Below are 14722 nucleotides of genomic sequence, written 5' to 3' on the forward strand. Positions count from 1 at the left end.
TCCTGATGTCCAACCTGAACCTCCCCTGGCACAGCTTGAGGTCGCTACTTTAAAAAGGAATTTGTTTCCCTCCAAAACATTGAAACCAGTTTGCCATGAAAATTAATTCAAACAGAATTTCCTTCCTCGTGTTCATTTCAAATAATCAACTTCTCCTAGAGCTGGAAATGCCATAATTGTGTGTCCAGTTCACAGGATTTAAATGCAACCTCAATCTCTTTACTAAGCACAAACCCTTCTAATTTTTTGTAAAGTTAGATTATGTCCTAGGCTGCTCCCAGAAAAACAAAGGTTGGAATTTCTATGGTTTAATAAAAGGAGATTAATATGGAAGTGAAACAAATCTACTGTTAGAAAAATAAGCAGAATCAAAATCCATTTAACTGAAACCTGCAGCTCTTTATATTGCAATCATAATACACTTAGAGGAGCAGCTTCCCTAAAAACTGGCCTTGTCACCGATGGCCCTTTATTCTTCCCTCTGTGTTCCTTGTCAAGGAGCTAATTCAGGCAGCTAATTGGGACAATAACTAATCCAGCCACCATGTATTCCCCCAATTATTTCCTTCTTCATCCCTCTCCCATTCTTATTCCCATGTATTTTTTACAGCAGCTTTTAATTCAATTATCAGGACGAGCGACGGATGGCAGCGCACGGGACTCAGCCCAAGGATCCCCCATGATCGACGGGTCCAGGCTCGATAACAAACAGTAATAACAAAAATAAGATATGAAATAAGATATAAAACAATTTATAATAAGAACAACAACAAACTTTTGCCAACAGTGGAGAGACTTAAAAAAACACTCAATAATTTAAAGAACACCATATGGGGGAATAAACTTTTAAATCTCATAAACTCTCCCAGAGGGTTTCCCTCATATTCCCATTCATATTCCCAGAGAAGCTGTGGGTGCCCCAGCCCTGGAATTGTTCAAGGCTGGGCTGGAAGAGGCTTGGAGCAAGGGATTTTAAGGATCATCCCCCTGCCATGGGCAGCGACACCTTCCACTAGCCCAGGTTACTCCAAACCTTTTTCCAGATGCTGGTTCTTTAGGAAATATGAACAATTCCTGCTGAAATCTTGATAAGAGATTGCTTTATTGTATTTTCTGTATTCCTGTCATCACAACCCATGGATTTCCATAATGACCTACATATGCCCATTACAAAAATTGAAAATACATGGAAAATCTCTTTACATCCCCTGCACCTCTTGGCCTTTTCCCAAATCCACTGTTTTCTCCCTAATGGACTGCAGTATTCCATACCCATTAGTACGACCTAAAATGATGACATTTCACTTTAATTGAAATCAAACATCCTCTTTCATTAGGGAATTAGAAAACAAACCAAATTTCAATCGGAATTCAGACAAGCACAGAAGAATATTTTCCCACCTCCACGAGCACCTTCCCATGGAAATCTGCAGTGTTTCTGAGGCAGTGAATGAAACGCGTTCTTTGTTTAGCTGCACTGAAATTAGCAAGTTTCCCCTCTAACCCAAAGCAGCCTCATGTTGACTCATAACAAGGAAGCACAAAGGGAGAAACTGCATGGAAATTATAAGGCTTTTTTTGCTCCATTTTCCCACTTGTTTATTTTTGGGAGGTGGAGAAACAAACACTTTGGTGATTTGGGGGTTTATCCTATAAAATTTATTAAGCGCAACTTTGTTCCACTTCTGTTTTATCACAAAAACCCAATGTGGCAGCTCTGGATCACATGGATTCATTCACGGCATCAGCTACTGCAGCTTCATAACATTAATCAACTTATTTTCACCATCACCACAGAGTCATGGAATGGTTTGGGATTCTAAGGATTGTCCAGTTCCATCCCCCCTGCCCACGAACCAGGCTGCTCTAAGCCCTACCCAACCTGGCCTTGGACACTTCCAGGGAAGGGGAGTCCAATAAAATTTCCCAAGTTTATCTGCAACTCCATAAATCCACTGAGCAGGTGCATACTCACTTTTTTTATGGATTTATATCAAGACACATTTAGATGGATTTTTATAGGCATGGCAAAAGGCACGATCATAGCCCCAAATGGGAACAAAATGCAGTCTGGTGCTTTGCTATCCTGGTATTAAAGTCTATGGACAGCAGAAAAAAATCCTTTTGGAGTTCAAGAACCTCAAGATGTGACTTTTTGGCTAAATCCTGTACCTTTACCACCCCTTCCCATGTTCACGGGGCAGTTCAGCTTCCCAGCTGCTTCCTGCGAATTCTGAGGTGGCCAAAGGCCCCACTGCTCAGCCAATTGTCCACACAGAATTCCTGTGACATACTGAAAACAGGACATATGGGGACAGTATAAAATCCAGAGGATTAAAGCTGGAAAATGAATAACACCGGGGCCAGGGTGGCAGTTGGGTTAGCCCTTTTCCTACTTAATTTCCAAATAAAACCTCAGAGCCCGTTATTAACCAAATTCCTCATTAATTTGAAGGAAGCATCCCTGGAAGTGTTCAAGGCTAGGTTGGAGCATTCTGGTCTAGTGACAGACCCTTCCAACCCAAACCATTCCATGATTTTATACCATTCCCCATCCCTCTGCCTTTCCCCATTCCCTTCTTTATTTTCATTTCCAGCGCCTGCTTATGCACCGGCCCCATTGGGAGCTCAGCACTCAAAAAATATTTTAAAAGGAATAATTCAAACCTACCTCTTTTAACGGGATACTGAGGGCTGAGCGGGTTGAAAGCCTTCAACGGTCAGATCATGGCTGAGGGGCTGAAATCCTTCACAGGCTTTGCTGAGGGAGCTGAGGGGGCTGAAGCCCCTCACAGCATCTTGGTCATGGCTGAGGGGCTGAAATCCCTCAGAGTTTGCTGAAGCTTGAGGGAGCTGAGAGGGCTGAAGCCCCTCACCACATTTTAATCATGGCTGAGGGGCTGAAATCCCTCAGAGTTTGCTGAAGCTTGAGGGAGCTGAGAGGGCTGAAGCCCCTCACCACATTTTAATCATGGCTGAGGGGCTGAAATCCCTCAGAATTTGCTGAAGCTTGAGGGAGCTGAGGCGTCTGAAGCCCCCCACCACATCTTCATCATGGCTAAGAAGCTGAAATGCCTCATGGAGTTTGCTGAAAGCTGAGGGAGCTGAGGGGGCTGAAGCCCCTCACGGTGTCTGATCATGGCTGAGGGGCTGACATCCCTCACGGAGTTTGCTGAAGGCTGAGGGAGCTGAGGTGTCTGAAGCCCCTCATGGCATCTTCATCATGGCTGAGGGGCTGAAATCCCTCACGGAGTTTGTTGAAGCTTGAGGGACCTGAGGAGGCTGAAGCCCCTCACGGTGTCTGATCATGGCTGAGGGGCTGAAATCCCTCAGTTTGCTGAAGGCTGAGGAAGCTGAGGGGACTGAAGCCCCTCATGGCGTCTGATCGTGGCTGAGAGGCTGAAATCCCTCACGGAGTTTGCTGAAGGCTGAGGGAGCTGAGGCGTCTGAAGCCCCTCATGGCATCTTCATCATGGCTGAGAAGCTGAAATCCCTCACGGAGTTTGCTGAAGCTTGAGGGAGCTGAGGGGGCTGAAGCCCCTCATGGCGTCTGATCATGGCTGAGGGGCTGAAATCCCTCAGAGTTTGCTGAAGCTTGAGGGAGCTGAGGCGTCTGAAGCCCCTCATGGCATCTTCATCATGGCTGAGAAGCTGAAATCCCTCAGTTTGCTGAAGGCTGAGGGAGCTGAGGGGGCTGAAGCCCCTCACGGTGTCTGATCATGGCTGAGGGGCTGAAATCCCTCAGTTTGCTGAAGGCTGAGGAAGCTGAGGGGACTGAAGCCCCTCACGGCGCCTTGATCATGGCTGAGGGGCTGAAATCCCTCAGAGTTTGCTGAAGGCTGAGGGAGCTGAGGGGGCTGAAGCCCCTCACGGCGCCTTGATCATGGCTGAGGGGCTGAAGCCCCTCACGGCGTCTCATCAGCGGCGCGAAAGAAAAGGCGCGAAAACGAAGGCGCGAGACTTCGAGGGCCCTCGCAGGGCTGAGGGTGGGGCCGGAGCCGTCCCGGCGCCCGCCGAGGACTGGGCGGGGCGCGAGCCCCTCACGGCGGCGCGGCGCGAGCCCCTCATGGCGTCGGTTGGGGGCCGGGAGTGCGAGGAACGCTTGGAGGATCTGTGGGGGCCGAAACCCCTCACGGCGTCTGATCATGGCTGAGGGGCGCGAAACCCTTCGAGAGGCTGCGGGAGCTGAAACCCCTCAGGGGACTGCTGAGGAGGCTGTAACCACTCATGGCGTCTGGTCATGGTAAGAGGGCGCGCGAAACCCCTCACAGGGTTTGCTGAGGGCTGGGCGGGCTGAGGGGTCTGAAGCGCCTCGAGGGTCGTCTGAGGGGTCTGACACCCCTCACAGCGTTTTCTGAGGGCTGGGGGCGCTCAAGGGCCTAAAACCCTTCGAGGGCCTGCTGAGGGCTCTGAAACACTTCACGGGTCTGCTGGAGGGGTCTGAAAGCCCTCGCGGGGCCTGCTGAGGGGGCTGAAACCCTTCATGGGGTCTGATCATGGCTGAGGGCTCTGAAACCCCTCCTGGGTGTGCTCAGGGGCCTGAAAGCCCTCACGGGTCTTGCTGAGGGCGCTGAAACCCCTCCCGGGGTCTGATCATGGCGGAGGGTGCTGAAAGCCTCCCGAGTGTGTTGAGGGGCCTGAAAGCCCTCCCGGGGCCTGATCATGGCGGAGGGTGCTGAAAGCCTCCCGGGTCTTGCTGAGGGGCCTGAAAGCCCTCACGGGGTCTGATCATGGCGGAGGGTGCTGAAACGCCTCCCGGGTCTTGCTGAGGGGCCTGAAAGCCCTCACGGGGTCTGATCATGGCGGAGGGTGCTGAAACGCCTCCCGGGTCTTGCTGAGGGGCCTGAAAGCCCTCACGGGGTCTGATCATGGCGGAGGGTGCTGAAACGCCTCCCGGGTCTTGCTGAGGGGCCTGAAAGCCCTCACGGGGTCTGATCATGGCGGAGGGTGCTGAAACGCCTCCCGGGTCTTGCTGAGGGGCCTGAAAGCCCTCACGGGGTCTGATCATGGCGGAGGGTGCTGAAACGCCTCCCGGGTCTTGCTGAGGGGGCTGAAAGCCCTCCCGGGGGTGCTGAGGGTGCTGAAAGCCCTCCCGGGGGTGCTGGGGGCGCGAAGCCCCTCCCGGCCGCGCTGATGGCCGAGTGGCGCGGCAGCCGTCAGGGCTGCGCTGCGGGCCCGGCGGCGCGGCGGGCGCGGATCCCCCTGGGTTTGCGCGGGAACACGTGAGGGGCGCAGCGCGGTGTGAGGGGCGGCGGGGTCCCTCCATCTTGTGAGCCCCGCCGCGCCGTCCCGCCCGCTTCCTCCCGCCCTCCTCCTCCTCCTCCTCCTCGTCATTGTCTGCGAGCGGCGGCGGCGGCGCTTATAAGGCGGCGGGCATTGCCCGGATGTGAGCGGCGGGCGATGCGGCTGCCCGGGCGGGATGCGATCGGCCGCGGCTCGGCGGGGGAGGCCGCGCTGCTGAGCCGGAGGAGGCGGCGGGCGCTGCTCTAAACTTGGACCAAGTTGGGGAACGGGCGGCCCCGCGCTCCCCCGAGGGGGGAGTCGCCTGTTTTTTTTTGGGATTTGGGTTTTTTGGTTTTTGGTTTTTTTTAAGGAAGGACAAGGAGGGGGCAAGTCCCCGAGAGCCGCGGCGCTGCGAGCCCGTCACCATGTGTCTGTAAAAACAATAGGGCAAAAGTTGTCGGACCTTCTTTTTTTTCCTTTTTTTTTTCTTTTTTCCTTGGTTTTTAATTTTTAATTTTTTTTCTCTAATTTATATTTTTTTTGTGGCCGGTGGCCGGGCCCCTCAAATCCCAACAAAGCCAGGTGTAGGGTGCCTGTAAAGCTGTGGAATAAACCGGAGCAGGACTGACACTTTCCCTACTTTTTGGTGGTTTTGGAGGGTCACACACGTGTGAGACAATAAAGCACTTTGGCAGAAGATTCCTCTCTTTTTATTTTGATTATTTTTATTCCTTTTTTTCCTTTTTTTTCCCCCCCTTGGAATATTGTGAACATATTTGTGGCCATTTAAGGTAAAGTTCCAATTTGCTGTTAGACTAACTTGTCTGTGGTTTTTTTTTTTTGCTTTCATTTTTATTTTTTGATTGAAATTGTCGATCCCGATGTGTTATTTAAAAAAAAAAAAAAAAAAAAAGAAAAGAAAGAAAGTGCAAGTTCCGGGCTGTGTAAATCTATACATTGTATATACATTGCATAGACACGGTGTAACTACACGTGTGGGAGATACACCAAGGTGCAGACGCGGGGACTCGCTGCTTTATTTCCTACCGGAAAATGAACTCCAGGGAGTTCTTTTTAGTGGTGTCTGGCCTGCGAGAGGAAAATATGGAATAAAAGTGGCAGAGGGGATGAAGGAAGAAGGGAGGGTAAGGGGACGGGGGGGCTGGCAGCATCCCCAAAAACTTGCGCGTAAATCCAAGGGGCTGCTTTGCGAACTTCGCAGTGATGCTCTGGGAAAATGGGAAAGCTGGGCGTTGGGATTGAGCCGGGGGGCGGGAGTAAACCAACCAAAACAAAGCAAGGATTATAGATAAATAATATAAAAAATAAGAAGACGAAGGGAACGGGTAATCCAAGGGGGAAAAAAATATTGTTCCTTTCGGCCAAGTGCCCGCGTCACGTGCGTCCGCGGCCCCGTATAAACGCGCTTCGCCATGTGTGTGCGCGAGCTGGGCGAATCCAACGTGGAATCCTTGGAAAAGTGCGGCGGGAGCGGGCGGGAGCCGAGCGCGGAGCTCCATGAGCGGCGGCGGCGGGTACGGAGGCGGCGCCGGGGCTCGGCGGGGTCGGGGCCGCTGCGCTGGGCTGGGCTCCGCGCCCCTTCCCTCTTCCCTTCCCTTCCCTCGGCTCCCCTCCCCCCGGGCGCTGCCTCCGCACAGGCCCGAGCCGCTCCCGGGTTGTTGTCGGCCTTATCCCCCCCTCCTCTCCGCAAATTAGGAATCGGGGCTAATTGTCCCCCGCTGCCCCCCCGCCCCCGGAACCTGCACTTCGCATCTCGCCGTGGCTTTTTTTTCCTCCTCGCTCTTTGCCGTTTCTGCCTCCAAACGCTACTTTGCGTGGAAGAAGGAGAAGGGAAAAAGTTGGGAGCGGATGGCTGTAGTTTCTTCTCTGGGATCCTCATTCATTCCTCGCTGAACCTCCTGTTGCATAAATGATGCTCCGGGAGCGAGGCTTTGCCTTTTTTTCTCTCCTCCGGATTTGGGTTTAAGAGTGGATGTTCCCGGGTTTCGCTCGCCTCTTTGGAAATACAATATCGCTTTTTTTTTTTCTTGTTGTTGTTTTTTTTTTTGCTGCCCCTCCATCTTTTTTTCCCTCCCTTCTTCTTCTCAACCACCCACCCCCCGACCCCCCTTGAAAAAGCAAAATCCGACTGTGTTTCCTGCAAGGCTCGGGATTTCTGATTGCGGTTATTTCCATGTTTCTAGGTTTGTGTGATTTTGCTAAAATGCATCACCAACAGCGAATGGCTGCCTTAGGGACGGACAAAGAACTGAGTGATTTACTGGATTTCAGTGCGGTAAGAAACAACGGTGGAAATTAGCAACAGCTGTAAAAAAAAATAATATCTTCTAGCTGCTCTGTTAACAAAAAAAAAATCCAGCCAAAAAAAACCCTAAAGCAACAAAACCAACCCCAAACTGTGCTCTAAGTACATTGGGCAATTTTTAATCAGCAGCTAGAAGCATGGTAAATATTTTTTTCGCTTAAAAAAAAATCCAAACTGAGTATTTTTAGTCTTTCTGATTGTGTGTGATGGGAGATGCAGGCGCGTTCGCAGCTTGGTTTCATGTCTCGGACGGCTCAAATCATTCCTGCCAAAAGAAATGCCCCAAAACCTGACCATTTCTCATAATTCCATCATACCAATATTGCACTTTTATTGTGCTTTAGATTTTCGAGCATTGTTGGCACATGATCTAATTAATTGCTAATGAGTCGCTGATATTCTCCTTTCGGTTCTTCCCTTGTTTCGATTTTGGCACATGGAAAGTGCAAAGAAATCCACGACTGTCTCAGTTTAAAGTTTTCCCTGAAATCTCCTATGGCTTCTGCTGGCATTAAAACTGCTCCAACCTTCTCCTACCTGCCCTAGCTAGGATTTGGGAGTGATTTTTGAAGGAAAGAGGGATTTTTTGCCCCCTGGGCTGGTTTGGAGGCCGAACGTTCCGCCGGACGCGTGCACTTGTCTAGTTTTGTCAGGCTCCCCCTCCCCCTCCAGCCCCTTCCTTCCTCTCCCCATCCCCTCCCTTCCCCCCAATATGTCAGGAATATCTCTCTATCCACTTAGTTATTTATTTTAGGGAAGAGCTTTTGCTCGGAGATGCAGGTCTGCTCCTAAAGCCCAGCAAGGCCCCCCCGTTCCCCTGTGTGCTCCAGGCTGGTGCTGCTGCTCCAGCCTCGGCTTGCGAGGGATGGCTTGGGGAAGTTTGGCCAGGAATCGTAGCCTGCGGCAGCTTCGCAGCCCCCTCTCTGCTTGTTGGTGCACTTTTCCCATTTGTTCCTTGGCTTTTTGCAGGCTCTGACTCAGGGAAGGTGCGTATTATCCACTAGACACGTCGGAGAAGGGAGAAACCAATTAGGGTCGAAATAAACGCTGGGAAGAGAGAGAGGAGCGCGAGAGGGAGGGAGAGGGGGCGAGGAGCGAGCCTGGCTTCCAATTGCTCGGTGGGAGAGACGGAATGAGAATTTAGGGCAGGTGGCACTTTGGATTATTATTATTTGGGTTCCCACATGCCAGGCAAATCCTGGAGCGGGATGGAAATGGACGTTGCTACGCTGATGACCAAGGTTGCGACCCATCCCAACTTTTTCTGCCTTTGTCGGCGGGGAGAGGGGAGCAAGCCCCGCTTCCCAGCCTGGAGAACTGCTGGGCACTGGCATGGCTCAAAGGCTTCGGGAAGGGCAGATTGGGAAGCTAATGAGCCTAATAAAAGCGGGATGCTGGTGGCGAGGGGCGGTGGGGGCTGGAAGGAATCTGGACGCCTTTGCAGGGCTGTGGGGGATGATGGTTCGGGGGAGAGAAACTCCTAAGGAACGTGCAAGGAACTTTGGACTGCCAGTGGACTCGGGAATTGCTTGTTTTGCACTAGTAATGCCTCTTTGTTTTTTTTAGATGTTTTCACCTCCTGTGAGCAGTGGGAAAAATGGACCAACTTCCTTGGCAAGTGGACATTTTACTGGCTCAAGTATGTACTGTTTTTTGTTCCATCCGTAGTGAAAACGTTGGGATTTATTTATCCATAGGCATTACCTTTGTTGTGGTGCTTTAATCTCTTGTGGGGAGCAGATTCGTTGGGATTGCAGCGGAATTATTCCTAAGCACTGGTTATTCTTACTCTGATTTTTATTATTATTATTATTGTTATTATTATTATTTCCACAAGCCTGGGAGGTTTTTAGAGTACTGCCACACATTTCTGATTTTTTAAAAACGCCTGGACTTCTCTTCTGTGTAATCATTGCTGAAAATTGCTCTAGTTTTACAGTAGATTTATCTTTTTCCTCTAGTAATTTGAGCCTTGGAGAATTTTTTATTTCCAATTCCAAAGCCTCTCTTTGTCTGTCAGGGGCGATAGTCAAAACCTCTCGTGTGCAAATGAATTTTGTGCATTAGAATTGAAGCAGAATCAAAGGCTGTTGCAGTTAAATAAATAAAACAAGTATCCGAGGATAAGCACCAGGAAAAGAAGTCTTTAGGATTAGAGAGTGCTGTTTGCTGATGGAATATTTTTTGGGAATTAAAATCTTCAGGTGAGTTTCTTTTGCTACTTAAAGTCAGGGCATTTTGTTTTTAAACATGGGAGTGTTTTGGAAGAGTTTCCTGCAATTTAGGTGGACGATTTGTTCCTTTGGCTGTGGTAGGACTGATGGGCATCTCCTGCATTCCCTAAAAACAGGGGTGGGATGACAAAAGCAGTCTCGGAGCTCTCTGCAGTAGAACATGTGTGGACAATAATTGTCTGGCAACTCAAGTTTATAGAGAGGCTTTTATGTGCCTGACAGATGAGAAGGAGAACTCCCAGAGATGCCTGCTGCACATTTCCTTGCTCTGGGATGGAGTTGCATTTCCTTGCCTCCATGTACAGGTGGGGAGTTGCAGTGTTTTCAATTCCCAGACAATTCCACATGCCAGCACACCGGCCGGTGTATTGTTGTACCCGGATCCGGCTCTGAATCGGGGGGAATTTGGGCAAGGCTTCCCTGGAAATCCACAGAGAAACCCCTCACTCCAGAGAGTTGCATGCCTGATATTTGCAGGTTTTATCTCAATTCAAGACACCTCTTCTCTTTATTCAGTATTTTATTAAATGCACGGGGACATCAGTCGGCTTTTTATTTCCAGAGCAGGATTTCCACTTGGAAGTTGGTCTGTTTTTTTTCAGCTGAATTTCCACCTGAACACTTACTTTGTTCCTTTTATTCTATTTAGACTTTAAAAATAACAACCTGGGTTTGTTGTAGCTTCACAAACTTGTTTATATTGTGATTATAGCAACTTGGAGAATTTTGCTCTTGGGCTGGGGTAACTTTCCAAACATGAGCTATAGGTTTGGCTCCCAGTTTTTGTCCTTTCCTGACATAATTTTTGAAGCGATGTAGCCGGATCTAAAATCTCCACTCTATTTGTTTTCAGTGGAGAGGAGCGCGGAGTGGTTGTGCCAGACAAATCAATTTGTCATGCTCAGAGCCCAGTCCATGCAGCAACCACCACTTGGGCTGACAGCAAATGACTCCAGAGTTATATTTAATAATTCCTCCTAAACCTCATCTCCGGAGTCATTTGGATCAGGAGGACAAAATCGGAGCAGGGAGTGATTAAATTGTGTTTTATTGTCCTGAAAGCTGAAAGTATCGGAGGGATTTTGACGCATCAGTGTAGCCAGGAGGATGATTTAATGAGCTGCAGGAAGTTAGGAATAAGGAGATAAAGACCACTTAAAACAACACCTGAACTCTCCCGCAGACAGAATTCCAAGAGAATTCTCTGACTGCACCGGTGTCTAGTGGTGGAGGATGAAGGAAAAGCTTGGTGAAGCGGCGGGTGCCGTGCATTGGTGGTTGCCTGCACAATGGCAGCAAAGGGTGCCTCTGGAAGGGAAAATCAAGGGAATTTTCCACTTGGAATATCTGTTGCTTGGTTAATTTTGGGAATTTTGCAGCGAGTGCTTGGTGCTTCCCAGAAAGTTGGGGGTGAATTTCCCCAGCTGCTCCCGGGCAGAGGGGTGGATGTGCGGCCTGAGGATGGAGTTGGTGGCTATTGTTTGCCTGGGCAGGGGTGCGAGGAGCCGGGGCTTGGGAAATTGGGATTGGATCGGAGGATACCTGGATACTGCTCCAAGAGACTCTTTCTGTGGCAGGATTAAAGGCAGCCCCAAGAATAATAGCAGACATAGTCTGTTACTCTAATTATGCAGATGGCTAACGGGGAATTTCGGTGAGCGGGCTGTATACTGCTTTTCCTCCTGGAAGTTCTCCCTCTGAAGTTTGAGCTGACCTTTAAATATTCCTCTTTAAAAACAGATTTATTGAGATTCTCTCTGCATTAACCCCAAACTTCTCTTATAGAGGGGAGAAAATAGAGATTAAAAAAAACCAAACAGGCCCCCCAAAGTAATCCCAAGCGGGGAAGTGAAACTAACTGGACTTTAGGAAGTGTGGGAATAATTCCTGCTTAAAGTCATCCCAGTGGCTTTTTCCTTAGCTAATCCATGATGCTGTGTTGTGATTTGCAACGAGCGAGGGAAAAGAAAGTAAAGCCCCGTTGCCTTTGAATCCTGAATTCCACAAACATGGCTTCTCCCCATGTTCCAAAGCGGGGAGGGCTTCGAGGGAGAAAGGAATGTAACCTGAGCTCCAGCCGTGACATTCCCAGGGAGCATTTTTCACATGAAAGGCTTTTGTCAGCCCAGGAAAGGACCAGGAGTTTCTGTTTGATGTTTGCAGGTGTTCGGCACAGAGCACTGAACCAAGGCTGCAGCCTCTGACCTGCACTGGGAGAACTGGGGGAGACTGGAGGGATTGGGAAGCAAACTCACTCCCCTGGAGTTCCCTCCAATTTAGGTCGTATTTGGAAAGTGATTTAATAGCTGTTACTTCAATTGAACAATGCACATTCATTGGGCTGAAGTGGGGGGTTGCTTTTTATTTTTCCTGCTTTGTTTGCCCTTTTTTTAGGACAGTTGCCAAAATAAAATTCATTTTCTCACATCTCCTAAAATTTTGGGAGGAGTTTGCAATCGCTTCCATAGTAAATTTATCTGAAATTTATCCTCATTTAAGTGTGAGGCACTATAAAATGAAGAGATGATTGCTGGGGATCGGATTTTGAAGCAGCTTTTCCCCCAAGAATTCCCTGGGTCTGTCACATTTGACATATTTCGGTTTTTTATCTGTTAATCAAAGCCCACATCTTCCTGATTCCGTTCAATTTCTGCTCCTTCTATTTAAAGGCTGGAATTTTACCTCCGTTTGGGAGCATCTGTTCTGGATTGCCCACTCTGTAGCTGTTTGAATAGCGTGTGGGTGGGAGCAGAATCAGAGAAAACCGGAATTTTTATCATTGGCCATTTCCATGGCCCAGAAAAAAGGGAAAAATCTCCAGTCTTTGCCTGACCAAATCAAGCAAAGTCTCTTTAAAGGATTTAAATCCTCGCTTTTCATTTTGCCATTAGTTTGATTAGGGCTTGGCCTGCATTAGAGCAACAAATTAATACATCTCTAACGAGGGAATCACAAATCCAGCATGGTTTAAATTCCTTGGTTTTTTATTTGGGATGTTCTGTGAGGAAATTGTAACAAATATTGTGGGGTTTTTATAAATGCAGTCTGGTTTTGGAGTGTGGCCTGGTGGGAAAGCTGCAGGATTTTGTTATTATTGTTTGATCATCAAAAAAATGGGATTAAATTCATGCTTTCTCCGGAAGATGTTTTGGAGCTGCTCAGGTGAGGCACACCTGGGATGCCTGCATGGCTCCCGCTGCTCTCAGTAGGAATAGTGCGTGTGCCAGGGAGGATTTGGGAAGCAAGGGATGTGTTTGGGGCTTAGCATGCAGAAATGCCATTCGAAAGGATAAAAAAGGGGAGAAAAAAAACCCAAAAGAGGAATTTTTGACTAAAAACCTGCTTTTAAAAAGGAAGTGGTGCAGCAGGTCTGGAGCTGCTGCGGTTCCATCCGTGGCTGCGTAGGGGAGCCCCCGTTTTTCATGGGATCTGTCGGAATAGAGGGAAAATGGTGCTGGAGTTTGGGTGTTGGCTTGGCCTGCGTCGCCCCGCGTTCCCACCTTTGCCAGGCAGCATTCCAGGGCTCCGGAGTGCCGGAGGACCCTCCGGCCCCGGCTGCCTGGGTCATATTCCTCCTGGGTTTTCCCTGGTGAAAACTCCGTAGCTCCACAAAACAGCTTCCCTGTTTTCCATCCCTAATGTTTCGTAATTATGATTAAGAAGAAGAGGAATGCTGTTACCTCCCATCCTTCCAGCTATGTTTACTCGGGATCCTCCTCCCTTCCGAGCCCTATCCCAGCCACTTCCGTGGGGGCAGCGAGAGACCCACGCTCTGGGATTTGGAATTGGCCCGAGCCAGCCCGGAGCACAGTTGGAGGAGGAGTGGGATATTGAGTTCCAGAGCAGAAACCCTGGATCTTACTCGCAGGAGCAAACTGAGCGTGGCCTGCAAAGGACGCTCTGGAGCTGCAGCCACCTTCAGTCCCTCAGCTGTTTAAATCTGGGAGCTGCGGGCCTGTCGTGGTAATTAAACAGATAAACCCAGCTCAGTCATTCCTGTTGGATAATGGAGATGGGGATTTTTAGGTGCTTTTTGTCATCCTCGTTCCATGTTACCTTGTCACGGCTCCGGAGTATATTTAATAATTCAGAATTCCCTGTCGGAGCGACTGAACCGCTCCGGGGCCGCATCCAGCCAAATGTCACCCAGTATGGGGACACTGTGCCTGCCCTTGCCAAGTTTAGCAGGAACAGGAATGATGGTTCACATTATTCCCTAGATCTGGGAACAAAGTGTATCTGTTAAACGAGGGAGCTTAGGCCTGGCTCGGAGTTCAGTGGGAGTACAAAGCTTGCTCAGGGGAAAAAAAACATGTGAGGTACAATTTGGCTTCTTCCCATTGGATTTGTACTCGTGCCACTCCCAAATTCATATGGATTTTTTTCAGAGGCAAAAGTGGCTTCCACGGCCTGAATTCCCAAGGAACATGAAATAGGCACAAATAATCCTGGGAACACCAAATTTTCATCTTTCATCACTTATTTTTTGGCTACTGCAGAAATAAAGTGATTTGATTTTTTTATCTCCCCCCCCTCCCCATTATTTAAAGAGAATTTGGGAATTACTTGGATATTTTCCTTATGTAGGAAGTCAAAGGATTTAAGCCTCTGTTTTGGGATGCTAGGAATGTTGTGAAGAAGCTGCTTGATGTTTTTTTGACAGGATCAGCAAATCTCTTGTAGTATTGTAACGGGGAATAACTTAAATAACACAGGAACAACTAAACCACATGAACATATAGAACAGATTTAAGTTATGGAAGTTTATGCTGTTAATTGCTGAAATCTCTCTGGAATCTTGGAGCACTAAAAGCTGTCCTATAAACAGTTTTGCTTTGAGCTTCAAATTATTCCTTTTGCTTTTTTTTCCTTCATCTGCTCTGATAAACAAAGTCATTTTGGAAGCTTTACAGCTCAAACATTTATTCCTCATGGTAAA

At 48.8% G+C, this 14722-nt stretch overlaps 1 protein-coding gene across 1 annotated transcript in view; it reads left to right on the plus strand.

Moving 5' to 3' along the window:
• Window positions 1–6855: 6855 nt before the first annotated feature.
• The window catches only part of TCF4 (transcription factor 4), an 82873-nt gene continuing 75006 nt past the window's right edge, over window positions 6856–14722 (plus strand). Inside the window, exons 1-3 of the mRNA XM_069001513.1 lie at window positions 6856–6898; window positions 7428–7519; window positions 9116–9188. Coding sequence (XP_068857614.1) covers window positions 7448–7519; window positions 9116–9188 — 145 coding nt within the window. The 5' untranslated portion in view covers window positions 6856–6898; window positions 7428–7447. The remainder of the gene's footprint in view (window positions 6899–7427; window positions 7520–9115; window positions 9189–14722) is intronic.

Source organism: Aphelocoma coerulescens (assembly GCF_041296385.1).
Source record: "Aphelocoma coerulescens isolate FSJ_1873_10779 chromosome Z unlocalized genomic scaffold, UR_Acoe_1.0 ChrZ, whole genome shotgun sequence".
NCBI lineage: Eukaryota > Metazoa > Chordata > Aves > Passeriformes > Corvidae > Aphelocoma > Aphelocoma coerulescens.